Raw genomic sequence first — 18,268 nt, forward strand, 5'->3', positions numbered from 1 at the left:
AGAAAAGTGCATCCCATTATATGGTTTCAGTCAAGTTGCTTGGAAAAAACTCACATCTGGACTGATTCCAAAAACATACCATTCCACCACTGTATCTTTTGGTTCAAAGTATAGCTTATTGTCGTCCGTACATGTTCTTTCATTCTTACATATTTGACAATATACATATAGACTGATTTATGACTTAATGCTCCATTGGTTCATCAGCCTTTTCTGCAGGTTGAGCTGGTTGTGTTTTTCTCTGTGGCCTTTCTTCAAGACCTTCCAGGAAGGGAGACACATACCATCATCATCATCAGATATTGTAAACTCCAAGTCTTTACTAACGCTTGCAATGGAAACTTTCTTTGCAGTTAGGTCCTGTTCTGCCGGAAGTGTCCCTCGTAAGGCAGACAGACCATGCTTAACCAATTCATTCAAATTGCGCTCCATAAATTCAGACATATGTCTGTCCAAGTAAGTACGAGCAGACTAAGAACAGGCTCCAATGGACATAGCTCTGCAGTCAAAATAGTTAGCAGATGGACATGTTCGGAAAATAGGAGAGCTCACATCACCATCACCAGCAATAAGCACCCCAGCACCATATGGTCTCCAGCCACTTCTTTGCGTTGGTATCTGGGTCTTGCTTCCAATTAGAGATATGAGACGAGACACAGGAAGAAGTCTGTCAAATACAAATCTGGAATCCAAATACTCCTGGTGCATAAAATTACATAACAGTCCAGCATTAGCAGTAAATCTACTACTGAGATACCGACATGGAGAATTTTTCCCCCCCGATGAGCTGCAAGTTCTGACTGTGCTCTTTTCAAAGCAGCCAATACTGCACGGGTGTTTGATTTCAGACCAACTGTGGCTGAACCTTGTTTGACAGCTTCCATTGCATATTCAGTTTGATGAATCCTGCCCTAAGGGTCTCTAAGCAGTGACATTATTGTCAGGCTGGTTGCGGAACAAGATTTGGTCACTGGTCTGACTGCAGCCACCTGCAAAGCTGAGGATCAAGGCTCTTTACAGTTTTTCTTAGAGGTGGATTTCCCCCATTCCCCCAGGGCTGATTTCAAAGCTTTCGGTATTTTATCTCAAGTCTCAGACTGACACTAAAGTATCCTTGACCCTTTGATGTGTATTCAACAGCAACAGAATTCTGCGTAAACATCCATAAAACCAAAATGCCCTAGAGAACCCATACCTTTAGAAGAATCAAGAGAAACATTGGTGGGTGAAGGGGAAAGGGATGAATTGAGCCTCTCTTGACTGTTATGTCTAAAGTAGAATTTTCTCCCCTCTCTACCACTTCATTCTGTTTTATTTTTTTAACAGCACTTATAACTATTTGGCATTATCTTGTTTATTTATTTGAGTACTTTCTGGTTTTAGGCTACCACTCAAGATACATCCCATGACAGCACTACTTTGTCCTTCTCATTCACCACGTATGTTGAACACCTAGAAAGTGCTTGACATAGAGTGAGGTACTCAAATTCACTTGGCATAGCAGCAGACTAAAGAAAAATGGACTTTTTCGTAGAAAGACAATGCTATTTTTCCAGAAAATGTATCGTCAGGACATAATGACAACCATATAAATGCCATAAGGCACAATTCTAGGTTGGTGGCCTTCCTCCAGAAACTAAGTGCTTAGGTGCTATTTGTTCCAACACTCAATTTTTATCTGAGTCTACTCATAGTTAAACACTTTCTGGGATATTAGAGTTCTGGTTTTTGCTGAAGTATGTAAAGACTATGGGATGGGAATGAATGGTAAAACGTGCTTGAAATTTACTGAATTAAGAAATAGCCCCCCCCTTTTTTTTTTACAATTTCTTTTTTCCCCCTCCTTTAAGGAGGTTCATGATTAACTTTATTTGGACGCTTTTGGGATAATATTTTTCTTACATTGGAATCATTTGGCTTTGGAAACATTCTTTTAGAATAAACATCCAGTTCTTATGCATTTCAAAATTATTATCAGGATACTCTATGTATTAAGATTTTCTGGTGTGCTAAAATCTTTCTTAAGGGATCTCTTTGATTAAAGCATGATACGAAGTGATAATAATATCTGGTGTACTGATCTCGGACCAGGCTCCAAGGCTCTCATCATCAGTCTGCCATTAACCAGCCCCGTGAGCTTGGAGAAGATGTTTAACTTCTGTGGGCTCCGTCCCTTCATGTGTCAGATGGCCTTCTCAGACCACGATTTTTCACAAGACCTTTTCAACATTATAGAAATCTTTGAATATAAACTTTAAGTTCAAATTTACTTTTCCCAATTCTATCCTTTGTCAGAGAACATATTTGAGCTCTGAAACTAGTCTTGATTTTTCTAGACAAGTTTAATGTAGTCCTAACTCTGGGAAAATTTTCCTAAAAAGTCAGATTAACCTTCTATTACCATCCTAACATTTCTCTTTTTTCCCCTTTATCTATCATTTCTATTTTTTAAAATTTTCAATTACAGTTGACATTCAATATTATTCTACATTAGTTTCAGGTGTATGGTATAGTGGTTAGACATTTATATAATTTACGAAGGGATGCTACCTCTTAAGTCTAGTACCTACCTGGCATTATATATAAAACGACAAAGAACAAGTGTTGGTGAGGATGCCGAGAAAAGGGAACCCTTGTGCTCTGTTGGTGGGATTGCAAATTGGTGCAGCCGCTATGGAAAACAGTATGGAGGTTCCTCACATGGCCATTCTGACAGGTATGGGGTAATATCTCACTGTGGTTGTAATCTGCATTTCTCTGATGATTAATGTTGAGCATCTTTTCATGTCTATTGGTCATCTTTTCAGGTCTATTGGCCTCTTTGGAGAAATGTCTGTTCAGGTCCTCTGTCCATTTTTTAATCAAATTTGTTGTGTTTTTGGTGTTAAGTTGGATGAGTTCCTTATAATATAAATTTTGGATATTAACCTCTTAGTGGATGTATCATTAGTGAATATCGCCTCACATTCAGTGGGTTATCTTTTCATTTTCTTGATGTTTCCTTTGCCGTGCAAAAACTTTTTAGATTGATGCAGTCACAATTGTTTATTTTTCTTTTGTTTCCCTTGCCCAAGGATATGTATCAGGAAAAATACTACAAAGAGCAGTGTCAGAGAATTTACTGCCTGTGTTTTCTTCTAGGAGTTTTATGGTTTCAGGTCTTACATTTAAGTCTAATCCACATTGAGTTTATTCTTGTATATGGTGTAACAAGTTGTCTAGTTTCATTTTTTTGCATATATCTGTTCAGTTTTCCCAACGCCATTTATTGAAGAGACTGTCTTTACCCCAAATATATTCTTGCCTTCTTTGTCATAAATTCGCCATAAAGGTGTGGGTTTATTTCTGAGCTCTCTATTTGTTCCCTTGATCTATGTGTCTGTTTTTATGCCAGTATCATGCTGTTTTGATTGCTGTAGCCTTGTAGTGTAGTTGATATAAGGTAGCTTGATACTGCCAACATTGTTCTTCTTAGTCAAGATTTCTGTGGCTATTCGGGATCTTTTGTGGTGCCATATAAATTTTAGTACTATATGTTCGAGTTTTGTGAAAAATGTTATTGGTATTTTATAGGGAGTGCATTGACTCTGCAGATTGCTTTGGGTAGTATGGACATTTTAGCAATGTTAATTCTTCCTGTCAATGAGCATGGTATATACTTCCAATTATTTGTATTTTCTTCAGATTCTTTCTTCAATGTCTTATAATTTTCTGAGTACAGATCTTTTACATCCTTGGTTAAATTTATTCCTAGGTATTTTATTTATTTTTTTGATGAAATTGTAAATGGGATTGTTTTCTTAATTTCTGTTTCTGATAATTCCTTATTGGTGTATAAATATGCAATCAATTTCTGAGCATTAATTTTTTTTTTTATCCTGCTACTTTACTGAATTCACTTATCAGTTCTCACAGATTTTTTTAGTGGAAATTTTAGGGCTCTTTCTTACAATATCATGTCATATACACATTTTTTTTTTTTTTTTTGCATTTTCAATTGGATGAGTGAGAACCTTCAGGTAAGTCATGTTTCCATTTAATCTCCTTTAAAAAGGAGTATTCTAAATTTTTACACAGAATATTAATTTCACATCTATCCCGACATTTTAAGGAATTTGAAATCTGGATATTTAAAGGATATGAGGCCACTTAAGTAAAAGAATACCTACAGAATAAATAGCCTGAATAGCATATTTAACATGAGTAGTTTCTTTTAAAAATCATACTTACTGCAGCTGGAAGTAATTATCCACTGCCTCATAATTTACATTCTGAGAAAATGTTATTGTCTGAAAAAGAAGATAAAAAAGTTTTAAAATCTTTCTTTAGGTAAAAATATCATATGTTTAACCTCTACCAATTTTTATTTTCTATCTCAGAAACTCCAATTATGTACATATTACATGTACTTCGTCACATTTTCCTTTTAATTTTATATTATCATAGTCCTTTTATTTGTATTGTTTTTCTCTCCCTCCTCATTTGATTTTTGTTATTGCAGAATTCTCATTTTTATTTTTCATTTATATCCTGAGCACATCAAACTTTACACTTTCTTCTGTTTTCTAATAACCTTGTCTCTGGACATTTTTATTTCTTCTTAGAGGGTTTTAAATGATTACAGATAACATATTGTCTGTAATTTTTGAGACTGAGGAATTATTTGCCTGAACCTTTCCTCTGTTGTTTTTGAGTGATTATTAAAATGTCCATTTGGGTTGTGCATATGTTCTTGCTATTTTATTCCATCTGGGGCATATTTGTAATTACAATCCCCATCTCCTTAAATCACTTAATGGTAGTTCTTTGTTTTATATACAGAGGGTGCCAAAAACATGTATATACATTTTAAGAAAGGAAAACAACTGTATTAAAATTACACTTATGGTAACCACTTTGGGCACCTCTTGTAATTGCAGAAGTCAAATGTGACTTGTATTCGTCTTTTGTTATCAGTACATATTGAGTATAACAATTTTAATACAGTTTTTTTCCCTTTTTAAAATGTGTATACATTTTTTTGGCACCCTCTGTACATATTTATATATGTTAACATTAGTCCTTTTCCTTGAACATGGAACTAGATTTATTGTTAATGTAATGACCTTGGCAACCTTCAACTTTATTACCAAAGATTGTATATTTTGTCTTATATCACTTAGCATCCAGCTTATGTGTAAATAAACTTTGCCTCTGAAATAAAATTTTTTGCTAAGATTTTTCAAAAGCACAAAAATCTTTGTTCTCATCACAGCATATTAGCCAGAACTAAATTGATCTCTCTCTAAATACATATACATATAATTTTATATATTTCAAGATAAATATACATAATAAATATTAAATCAACTCAAAATAAGATTAGTTACTTGAATGGAAGACCTTAAACTGAAACTGGAGGCCAAACGAGTCTGGGACTCATGCTGCCTGCACAGCTCAGCCAATAGCCTGACACAGGAGTTGGGTCATAGAATAAACATTTGGTGGTCTGAGAAGGCAGCGGGTTAACACCTCCAAAAACTGCCTTCACATTCTCAGACCAGCCTGGGATATTTACGGGACAATAGGGGCATTCCTCCAGAGGCCATATGATGGTTCCAGGGGTCTGCATGGAGCCTCCCCTCTGGCAATGTGGCTCTCCAATGTGGTCATCAACCCAGGAGCAATGATGACAGTAACCTGGAAAGAATGCTAGGCCATAAAGATTGGGATCAGTAAGCAAGGGGTATTGTGATAGGCAGCAAGCATGTTTCAGGGTAATTATCTAAAGTAGAGGACATTCCAAACTCAGGAACTGGGAAAGGGTACATTCCAAGCTCAAACCACAGAGAGGGGGTGGATCAACTGTTAAGCTCTAGGGCAGAGAGAGGCAAGGCCAGGGACAATGCAAGTTTTCTTTTGTAGGGGTCCCAACCGGGCCCTGCTCCAAAATCAATAAAAACTTCTAAAAGTAAACATAGGTGGCAAGCTTTTTGACATTGGTCTTGGCAATGATTTTTTGGATTTATCACCTAACGCAAAGGCAACACCTAAAGCAAAAGTAAAACAAGTGGGACTACATCAAACTGGAAAGCTTGTGCGCAGCAAAGAAAACATCAACAAAATGAAAAGGTAACCTAATAAATTGGAGACTACAGTTGCAAATCATAAATCTGATAAAGGGCTACTATCCATAATTTATGAGGAACTCAAACAAGTCAACAGCAAAAAAAGAAACCATTGAATTAAAAAAAATGGGGAGAGGATCTGCAGAGACATTTTTACAAAAAAAAGATACAGATGGCCACCAGGTGCATGAAAAGGTGCTCAACATCACTAATCGTCAGAGAAATGCAGAGCAAAACCATCATGGGATATCACCTCCTATCTATTAGAATGGCTATTATCAAAAAGACAAGAGATAACAAGTATTGGCAAGGAGGTGGAGAAAAGGAAACCCTTGTGCACAGTTGGTGGGAATGGAAATTGGTGCAGCCACTATGGAAACCATCATGGAGGTTCCTCAAAAATTAAAATCATACGATGCAGCAAATCCACGTCTGGGTATTTATCTGAAGGAAACAAAAAGACTACTTCAAAAAGAGATACTTATCCCCCCGTTCATTGCAGTATTATTTACAGTAGGTAAGACATGGATGCAATCCAAGTGTCGTTCGATTTTCGATGAATAAATGGATAAAAAAATGTGCTATACACACAATGGATTATTTTTCAGCCACAAAAAGAAGGAACTCCTGCCATTTGCAACAACATAGATAGAATTTGAGGGCATTATTATTTTATTTATATGTGAAATCTATAAAACAAACAGAAAACCTAAAAAAACAAAAACACCCCAAAATAGCCCAATGAACTGAACTCATAAATGCAGAGAACAGATTGGCCATTGTCAGAGGCGTGTGTGTGCGCGCGCGCGCGAAATGGGTGAAGGCAGTCAAAAGGTACAGACTTTCAGTTATAAAAATAAATAAATCATGGGGATGTAATGTACCTCATGATGACGTTAGTTAATAATACTGTATTGTATATTTGAAAGTTGCTGAGAGAGTAGATCTTAAAAGTTCTCATCACAAGAAAAACATTTGTAACTATGTGGGTTGATGGATGTTAACTAGACTGGTTTTGGTGATCTTTTCCACAATATGTACAAATATTAAATCATTATGTTATATACCTGAAACTAGTATAATATGACATGTCAATTATATCTCAATTTAGAAAAGGAGTTAGCTCAATTAAGATATTAAAAAATAATTTTTAAAATTTCAAAACTAACTTTTGGTGTAAATATCACTAAGAAAGTAGCTAGTAGCATTAAGAACTTTTCAAAATTAAAGTTATCCACTTTGGTATATGAGTGTTATATTCAATTTTTTAGAAAAATGAATGATTAGCTATAATGTTTAGTGCCATTCTAGCTAATAATTAGCCTGAAAAGTTATAGCGATATAAGTATGATATAAGCGAAGTCATATTATATACAAGGTTATTATATCATACTACTCTTAATATTCATCAAATCTAAGATGTCGTAGGATGTAAGACTCATACATATTTCAGAGATGTTAAGTGTAAAAAAATAAAAGCACCTAGAATTCAAATATGGTGGTAGTAACACATACATATAGTGCTTACTATGTGCCAGGTGATCTTCTAAGTCCTATATATACATATTAATTTATTTAATCCTAATAATTATTCTTATCATTACTTAGATGAGAGAACTAAGGCACAGATTCAAAAACTTCTCAATGTCATCAGTTAGTGATAGAGCCAGTATTTTTATTAAAACACAAATTTTTCATTGTCCTTGGTCATTTGCATATGTTGGTTGGTAACTTATAATTTGAAGGGCTGACTTTCAAATGGGCAAACATACATTATACATCCAATTCTTAAAAAGGAAGCCTATAAAAGTGTATGAATATACAGATCGGGGATAGAAAATCAAAGAAAATTTCCTTGGGCTAAGGAAAAGTGTCAATCTTTTCTGTTTTTGTCCTGAAAGGAGGGGGTATTTTAGCTTCAGAAAAATGAATTAAATATACTCCTTGTTTCTTGAAACACAATCAGTCCTGTCTCATTTTATTTATTGTAATTTTCCCCTGTATCTTTTCCTCCCATACCCTTCCCCCATAATAGGCACCCGTAACATATATTAAACAAGTATTATTCATTTTACAAAGATACAAAGATACCCAATAATATATATCAAACAGGCATGATATACCTCAGCCTCTTAATCACTGAACACTATTTTTCACTCCACACTGTTTTAAGATCTATCAATGTAACTGTATGCGAATCTATATCAGCTTTGTTTCCATACCTGTTAATGCTCAATTGCATCATTATTGTAATTGTGGAATTAAATGCTATGGACTAATGAAATATGAGTGTATGCGTGTAAAAAGGGAGTACTCTTTCCCTGAGAACTAACTAAGTTGCTTTGGAAAATTTTGATAAAGCAACCCACTAAAGAAATTGCTGAATTAGGTATGAGAAAGATCACGGTAAAAGACTGAAAAAAATTATAAAAATCTAGAACTTTGGTTGTTTTAAGTGTCTTTAAGTTTTTCCCCCTTTATTTTAAAGAGACTGAAATGGGAACTTAGGAATGATAATATCATGAATAAGGTTATACAAGAAAGGAGATGAGGAACTCTCTATGTGGACTTATTTAAAAACAAACAAACAAAAGTCTGTGGTCCTGTATTAAAAGACTGACTAAGAATGTACATTATTTAAGTTAAAGTAAAATGTTTCACATATATCAGTTTCAGTTTTTATGATTCTCAGCTTCAACCCTGAAATTACCTGAAAACTTTCATGCCTTTGTATCAATTAAGAGGCCCACTATTATAAGCTTAAGGAAGCTGGGCCTAGAAGAGGAAGTATTAGATAAGGCCAGGGTTTCAAGGTCTGGGTGGTTGTAACTAAATGCTATGCTTGCTGAAGGATAAAATGTAGCATAGCATTCTGCAGATGTAGCTGTAAACAGGATGAACTTGACAGGAAACAACCAGATAAGTGTAGCCAATTGCAAGGAACAAATCAACATATAAGTAACCAAATAATGTATATAAGCAATACATATAAGTAACCAAATAATGTATATAAGCGATAGCTAAGTCTCCTTTTAGCGAGACAGAGCATTAGACGTGAATCCTCTGTCTCCTTTACTTGCTACAAGTAAATAAAACTAATGACAACCTAATGACAAATAAAACTAATGACAAACTAACCTAATGACAACCATGACTTGTTCTTGAATAGAATACCCCAAGCGTTGAACCCCTTGAGTTCGGTGAAAGAAGTGGGGAATACAATACACAATATTTGGGAAGACATTTTAGTAACACGTAAAATGCTTATGCTATAATAGTAATTGGAAAAGTAGTACACAAAACAATATACCCAGTACACGTAACACCTATTGTGATAGAATTTTTGCAGAGATGGCTGCAATTATTCCTCCCATTCCTATATGCATGTCCTTTTACAGTATACATTGGCTGTTCTTCCATTAAGAGGCAGAGTCTATTTCCCCATCCTGTTAATTTGGGCTGGTCTTGTGAGTTGCATCGATGACTAGAATGAGGTCAAATCTAGGTCCCAAGAGGCCTTGTGATTTCTGCTCTCACCACCTTGGAACGTTGCTCTGAGACTGCTGTGCAAAGAAGTCATGTCTCGTCTGGAGAATAGACACCACATGGAACAGACAAGTGCTCCAGCTGAAGCCCCTTATACCAACAAGCCAGTGCTTGCAGCAACCACTTGACATGTGAATGAGGCCATCTTAGGTCATACTGTCCCAGACAAGCCACCGGATGACCACAGCCTCATGAATGAACGCAGATGAAACCCACTGAAATGCCCAGATATGCACAACCCAAATTATTGACTCACAGACTTGGTTATTGTTTGAGACAATTTGGTTTTGGGGTGGTGTTATACTACGATAGTAGATATACTGTCCACTATACGTTTCTACAGAAAGGCCAGGCATTGAAAAAAAAGGAAGCAAACAATAGAATTAACAGTCAGAGTTTTGCAGAAATGTATTTTAGGTGGCAAAGAGTTCTTGGATATCGAGAGTGAAAATCGTGGCTCAGGAATTAATAATGGCTTGTCCTATTATTATTTGTTAAAAGCATGTATATTTCTCAACGTTTTCCAGGCCTAGAAGGGAAATCTGTTTTTAAAAAATGTTAATACTTTTACATTTATTAAAATCAAAATAAGAAATTTTAACATATTAACTTACCATGGTCTTAGTGCAGTATCCTAAGGCAATTTCATAGTGAATATAATTTTTCTCTTCTAATATTTTTGGGCCATATGATTCCACAATCACATACAGACCGATATTTTCTGGGTAGACTATTTGGACCCAAACTGACAGGTTCTGTCCCTTGTCCAAAAGGTAATAAACATGAGAAATATTATGATAAAATGCCATAAAGGGGCATTTTTCTTTTGTTTTGAAAGCTACACTTTGTGCTTCCAGTTTTAAGGGATATTCCTGTGGATGTATTGTGCCATTGTCAAAAACATATAAGAGATATAGGTTAGCAGATGTATGCAAGAAAATTGATGATTTTGTTGCATTGTTTGTCCATAAATGTAGCTTTGTTGCATCTCTAATATTAATCTTGAAATAAAACATTATATTATTTTCCATTTTTACCAAAATATTTCCAAAATAATCTGGAAAAAAAGGACAAAAGTGTGTTATTCTAAGTAACCATAAATCCATGCTGCTTTATTTAAGTGCACTTTTAACCAAAACAATTTCTTATATAATCACGGCGTATTTGTGTACTTTGAGAAAATTAGAGTGCAGAGGCACAAACTAACTTTACACAATGCTGGATAACTTCTCTTCTACTTCCGAGTACAGCAGTTCTTTTCCCCCCTGGATGCCTTTCTCCTTGCATTCACTATATCATTTTATATATTACGTCATTTACAGAGAAAAAAGAGTGAGTGTGTTAAATAATAATGAGCATGACTGGAATGGCATTATTAGGAAGCGTTGTGTTATTGAGGCAGGATAAGTAGCCTAGGAAATGGATCTCCGCCTCCAGATACAACATGAGGCAACTCCCTAGTTACATTTTCACAAGAAACTGTATCCTGTGGCTAGAGAAAAACAAGAACAAGTTTAATCTGGCAGGAGCAGTATCCATGACTGGGACCTGACCTTCAGCTAATTACAAGGTCGTTTACATTGCAGTTACTGCGACTCGCATCATGCACCTGATGCCATGACAGTTCCTGAGATCGAAAAAGTAGAAAACTGAGGGTACCATCTACTGGGAGGAGACAGATGAGCCACATCAATGTCACATCCCCAATTCCTGACCTTGGAGGTATAAAAAGCCCTGATCAGGGCTTCCTCAGGGTGACTCAGTCTTTGAGTTCACCTGCACTTTTATCTCAAGTGTATACTTTCACTTTACTAAACTCCCTGCATTATCCTACATCTTGAATTCTTGAATTCTTTCTTGAGCAGAGATAAGAACTTGGTTACTGCTGCTCCAGGTTGAGTCATCCCTGTGAGCCTCTGGCAACATCTCAGACTAAATCACGTCCCCTCAAAATGCCTATGTTGAAGCCCTAACTCCCATTGTGACTGTCTGTGGAGGTAGAGTCTTTAAAGAGGTAATTAAAGTTAAACGAAGTCATAAGGGTGGGACCCTAATCCAATATGAACTAGTGTCCTTAGAAGAGGAGGAAAAGACACCAGATCTCTCTCTCTCTCGCTTCATGCACACAGAGGAAGGGCTATGTGAGGACACTGTAAGAAGGTGGCTGTTGTCTCGAAGCCAGAAAGAGAGTCCTCACCAGAAACCAACCTTGATGACACCTTGATCTTGACTTCTAGCCTCCAGAAACATGAGAAAATAAATTTCTATTGTTTAAGCCACCTAGTCTGTGGTATTTTGTTATGGTAGCTCTAGCAGAAGAATACAATTGGGATGAAGGAATAGGGGTAGAATTGACACCTCTTCAGGTTCACTCTGTAAATAACAATACATTTTCTTAATACAGTATTACGCTTAAGTCATAGAGGTTCATAGATAATACGTCTCTTAACCTCTTTGGTTCTATAACCATATCTGTAAATTGAACAGTTAAACCAGTTGATTTCACAGCTTTCTTTCCAGATACAACATTCTTTGTGTACAGCTTCTAGGGATATACTTTCTTTAATTCTAATTCAACTCCTAAATGAGAGACGCCAATATTTTTAGGATCAGAATACTTTAATAAGATATCAGTGTCAACATACCTAACATTATTATATTGTCAAATTCCTACTGGTATTATAACTATATGGGAGCTTAACTATAAGGAAAGGCACTGATATCTTATTCCATTGTGTTTTGTTTGTTTTTGGCAATAAAGCCATCCAGGTTTACCAAATCCTTGGCCTGTTGTGTTTTGTGTGTGTTTCTAGAAATTTCACAAGGTGGAAGGAGAGAAAAGTGTGGGTGGATGACATAATAAAATATATCTCTGTCGAATGAATAAAGTAATTGTAAGATATGTAATATGATGATAGATAAAATATAAAACCTCACAAAAATACATTGTTTTTGGCTTTTATATAATGTCCAAGTCGTTTCGTGATATGATCCCTGTTTTCATTAAACAATCTTATCTCTTACTACTTTTTGTTTCACACTCTGCTCTCTAGTTATTCTGAACTAATTTCAGTTCTACAAAGTTGCCTTGTTCTCTCCCACCTCCAGGTTTTTGCTACCTCAATCGCTATCCTGACTAGTGATCTAAATTTTCTAATATATTTTCTCCCCCAGTTTCAGTTTAGAAGTCATTTAATCCATGCTGATTTTTCTGATCTCATAAATCTGGGTTAGATGCCCTTTTTTGTATGCTTTCCATCACCCTCTCTTTTGCCAATCATACTGCTCATTAAAAACATTATTAAATGAACTTTGGATTAAATATGAAGTTAAGATGAAAATTAGGAACGATTTAAAAAATAATGAGAATAAGAAGACTATATATAAAAGTTTGTGGGATGCAGCTAAAGCCATACAGAGAAAAATTCATAGCCTTATGCTTATTCATAGCTTTAAATGCTTAGAAAACAAGAAAGACTGAAAATAAATGAACTAATTTAATTTAAGAAGTAGGCAACAGAACATCAAAGGTACAAAAAGAAAGGAGAAGTGAAGAATCGATGACAAAATAATGAAAAAAAGGAAGTAAATTTGAAAAATAAAATTGAGTCCTTTTTAAAGGAAAAGAAAACAAAAACAAAAATCCCCCAAGATCATAAACAATATCTTGCAAGCCAAACTAACAAAGGATGGGGCTCAAACATCATCATAAATGAGAAAAAAATACAATTAGAAATATGTGAGAAATTTAAAGATTAAAAAGCAATTTAAAACCGTTGCTATTTTTAATTAAAAATCTCAATAAAATGACTTTCTAGGAAAATACAAACTTTTTAAATTGACTCAAGAGAGATGAAAGATTTGAATAGACCAATCACAGAAAACAAAAATAATGAAGAAACACAACATGTGTGGTTGGGAAGACCTAATATTGCAAATATGCAATCATTTATTCAGGAAGTATTTACTGTCTACTGTGGCTATGACACTTCCTAGACACTTGGCAGGGAGACATTAATAAAAACGAAACAAAACAAACACCAGAAAGATCCTTCTCTCGTGTAGCTTCTATTCCCTCCAGGAAAGGCAGCCAATAAACATGAAAATAAGTAAATGATATAGTGTGTTAGGTGATTAAGGCTACAGTAATCAAAATAATGTAGAGCAGATAGATGAGTGAAACGAAATGGCCTAGAAACTGAACCCAGTTAACATGAGGAATGACTACATAACAAAGGTGGCATTTCAGTTCTGTGGGGTAAGGGTTGCTTAATAAGAGTGATTTGATGCTAAGTGAAATAAGGCAGACAGAGAAAGACAAATACCATATGATCTGACATACACGTGGAATCTAAAGAACAAAATAAATGAACAAACAGAACAGAAACAGACACATAGATACAGAGAAAGAAAGGATGATTGCCAGAGGGCAGGGGGGTTGGGAGCTGGGTGAAAAAGGTAAGGGATTAAGAAATACAAATTGGTAGTTACAAAATAGTCATGGGGGATGTAAAGTACAGCATAGAGAATATAGTCAATAATGTTGCAACAGCTATGTATAATGCCAGGGGGATGCTAGACTAATCGGTGGGATCACTGTGTAAATTATATAAATGCCTAACAAATAAATAAGTAACTAAGTAACTAACTAAGTAACTAACTGACTAAAACTAACTAAATACCCGGTTTGTGGTATTTCGTTATAGAAACCCTAGGAAACTAATACAACATCTTATTGCGTCCTACCCTGACAATGCATATGTAACTTGCTTAGATGGTATCTGCTGATTGACGAAAATGAACCCTGAAAAAAAATCCCTGAGTTTGCCATTTTGCTATGTGAGACCATAATTAGCATTAGTAGAATTTGATATCAATATTTAGGTGGTGAGAAGTGCACACAGACCTATCAAAAGCATCCTATGTTTGTACATTTAAAATTGTTACATCTTCTTAAGAAATATGTCTATTATGAAATCTGGAGTAATTTTTGCAGAATGAGAACATCTCACCTATAAAAACATCATGAATAATGCTGTCATGTGATAATCTTGATAGATTTCCAGATTCTGTAGGTGTTTGTAAAACTCCAATATCAGTGAAATTGTGATAACAATAGTAGATCCTATGTTTGTCCCATAGTATTAATTGTGGCTGTGCCGAATATAGAAAATGTGGAATTATAAAACTGTCAGTTGTGACAGTTAAAGCAAAGTCTTGCTGCACCCACTGTTTTGTATCTTCGTTATATATCACTAGGTAAATTTTTTTAACAACATTACACATAACGCAGTAATTTAATAACAAGGCAAGTTCAAAAGGGTGGCCTGTATATTCAACATTGTGTATAGTCAGAGTAGCAGCTAGTGATATATTTAGAATTTTCCTCAGTTTTTCAGTAGTCATTATTTTGACAAAGGTCAGAGAAGTATATCCAAGATAAACTTCATTTTCTGTCCAGACGGCCATGGTACTTCTTCTTTCGGTATCCTGTGACGAAATTGAAATTAGTTAGAAAATCTTGGATTTTAGGGACAGTCCTAACAATTTCTGTCTTCTAACTTGCTACATTTAAAAACAAAACAGGAACTACTAAGATTTAATTTGTAGTATATTTCTGAATAAAACTCCAGGCATAGAAATACATGACATAGAAATATGTCATATTATATATAACCATAAAAATAAGCTTTTTTTTTCAGGAATTTTATTCTTTTACATATTGTTTCTATCAGTAGAAATAATCTTAATTCACTTTTATTTGTTTATTTATTTTATTATTATTATTTTTTTACTCTTGAACAGCATTTAATAATTGGCTTCAGAATAAATGATCCATTCAATTGAGTATTGGTGAAGAGAAGATACCACATTTTGCATAGCTATTGGCAATTCTCCAGAGTTCATTTAACTAGAAATACTAGCATTTGCAAGTCTTAGTCAAAATATTTCCCCTAGTTGATTTTAAAACAGTAAGTAGCCATAAAAAAGAATGAAATCCTGCCACTTGCGACAACATAGACAGACCCTGAGGGCACCATACCAAGTGAAATAAGTCAGAGAAAGACAACTGTACGATCTCACTTATATGTGGAATCCAAAAACAGCAAGAACAACAACAAAAACCCAAGCTCATAGATACAGAAAACAGATTGGTGGTTGCCAGAAGGATGAGATGGGGGGAATACAAACTTCTAGTTATAAAATGGTTAATTCATTTTTAAATCCTCAAAGAGCATCAGCCTTTTCTTTTCTTATGTACTTATTCTCTTTATCCAGGAATACTCCTTTGACCTTGATGTTTACTAAGGTCTAGATATAAGGACACTTCAGAAGTTAAGTAATTTTTTGGAATTCCAGCTTCCTTAAAATATTAGATAGAAAGAAGAGAGACCTTAAAACCTTAATCAAATCAATACTACCTTTTTATGGACACAATCTGTTAGAGAAAAAGGCCATTCAGAGACGGCTATGTCTGAAATTCAATGGGTCTAATTTCATTTAGAGAGCCAAGGTCCTCCTTCTCCTCTGTCTCCTTTCCCCAGCTGTTTCTGATTCTTAGAGATTTTTATTTAAAATGTAACATCTCATAGTTATTACTATATTATTGACTATATTCCCTATGCTTTACATCCCCATGACTATTTTGTAACTACCAATTTCTACTTCTTAATCCCTTCACCTTTTTCATCCTGCCACCCAACCTTCCTCCCAGATATCATGCCAATAAATCTAGTACCCATCTGACACCATACATAATTATTAAAATATTATTGACTGTATTTCTTATGCTATAACCTACATCCCCATGACTACATTGTAACAACCAATTTGTACTTCTTAATCCCTTCCTCTTTTTCACTCACTTCCTCAACCCCTCTCCCATCTGGCAACCATCAAAATGTTCTTCATAAGTTTATTTCTGTCTTGTTTGTTTATTTTGTTCTTTAGATTCCACATATAAGCAAAATCACATTGCATCTGCCTGACATACTCCACTCAGCACACTACACTCCAGGTCTAGCTATACCACCACAGTTATCAAGAACCCATTCCCTTCCATGGCTGAGTGATATTCCATTGCATATACATACCACCTTCTCTTTATCCATTGATGTATCAATGGACACCCAGGCTGCCTCCACATCTTGGCCACTGTAAACAATGCTGCAATGGACATATGGATACACATGTCCCCTTGAAGTAGCATTTTGGGTTTCTTTGGACAAATACCCTGAAGTGTGATTACTGAGTCCTTTGTCTCTTGTTCTAGTCTTTGTTTTAAAGACTATTTTGTCTAATATAAATATTGCTACCCCTGCTTTTGTTTGTTTGTTTGTTTCCATTTTCATGCAATATCGTTTTCTGTCCAGTGACGATCTGAAGTGAGTCTCTTGTAGGCAGGATATGTAAGAGTCTTGTTTTCTTATCCATTCAGCCATGGTACCTTTTCGCCAGGTTAGGGAAGCTTTCTGTCATTATTTTTTTCAAATAGGTTTTCAATTCTTTGCTCTCTCTCTTCTCCTTCTCCTTCTGATACTCCTATGATGTGAATGTTGGTACGCTTCATGTTGTCCCAGAGGCCCCTTCAACTATCCTCATTTGTTTGGATTATTTTCTCATGTTGCTGTTCTGATTGGGTATTATTTTCTGCTACCTTTTCTTTTTTTTTTTTTTCCAAGTCCAGTAGTTGTCCTTTCAGTCTTAGTTGTGGAGGGCACAGCTCAGCTCCAGGTCCAGTTGCCGTTGCTAGTTGCAGGGGGCGCAGCCCACCATCCCTTGCGGGAGTCGAATCTGCAACCTTGTGGTTGAGAGGACGTGCTCCAACCAACTGAGCCATCCAGGAGCTCAGCTGCCTCTCAGCTCAAGGTGCCATGTTCAATCTTAGTTGCAGGGAGCGCTGCCCACCATCCCTTGTGGGACTCGAGGAATTGAACTGGCAGCCTTGTGGTTGAGAGCCCACTGGCCCATGTGGGAATCGAACCCGCAGCCTTCAGAGTTAGGAGCATGGAGCTCCAACCGCCTGAGCCACCGGGCCGACCCCATCTTCTCTTCTAATTTGCTGACTCAATCCTCTGATTTATCTAATCTGTTGATTCTCTCTAATGTATTTCAGTTATTACATTCTTTAATTCTGGCTGGTTCTTTTTTATGGTTTCTATCTCCATTTTTATGTTTCCTATCTCTTTGTTGAAGTACTCCCTGAGATCATTGAGCATCTTTGTAACCAGTGTTTTGGATGGTTACAAGCAATCTGCATCTGGTAGATTGCTTGTCTCCATTTTGTTTAGTTATTTTTCTAGAACTTTGTTCTTTTATTTGGGACATGTTTCTTTGTTTCCCCATTTTGTCTGCCTCCCTGTGTTTGTTTCTATGTATTAGGTGTGGCTGCTGTGCCTCCCAGTCTTAGTACCGTGGCCTGTGTAGTACGTGTGCTGTGGGGTCCAGTGGCACAGTCTCCATGGTCACCTGAGCCAGGTGCTGCAGCTGTGTCCCTTATTTGGGTTGTGTGTGCCCTTGTTATAGTTGAACCTTAGTTGCTGTTTGCATGTCAATGGGAGGGGTTGACCCTCAGGCTGATTGGTTGTAAAGATGGGCCATAACTACAGTGGAGG

General features: G+C 35.8%; 1 protein-coding gene and 1 pseudogene across 2 annotated transcripts in view; both read right to left on the bottom strand.

Moving 5' to 3' along the window:
* The window catches only part of CATSPERE (catsper channel auxiliary subunit epsilon), a gene marked incomplete at both ends in the record, with an annotated part of 76,526 nt that overhangs the window by 28,778 nt on the left and 29,480 nt on the right, over nt 1-18,268 (bottom strand). The window contains 3 exons of the mRNA XM_081039451.1: nt 4,231-4,289; nt 10,268-10,710; nt 14,666-15,143. Coding sequence (XP_080895577.1) covers nt 4,231-4,289; nt 10,268-10,710; nt 14,666-15,143 — 980 coding nt within the window. The remainder of the gene's footprint in view (nt 1-4,230; nt 4,290-10,267; nt 10,711-14,665; nt 15,144-18,268) is intronic.
* On the bottom strand, nt 185-2,179 carry LOC308493225 (proteasome subunit alpha type-1-like; annotated as a pseudogene). The gene is made up of 2 exons: nt 2,078-2,179; nt 185-911 (listed from the first exon to the last, which is right to left on the bottom strand). The product of its transcript is annotated as a proteasome subunit alpha type-1-like (transcript).

Source organism: Rhinolophus hipposideros, assembly GCF_964194185.1.
Source record: "Rhinolophus hipposideros genome assembly, chromosome: 26".
NCBI classification, from domain to species: domain Eukaryota; kingdom Metazoa; phylum Chordata; class Mammalia; order Chiroptera; family Rhinolophidae; genus Rhinolophus; species Rhinolophus hipposideros.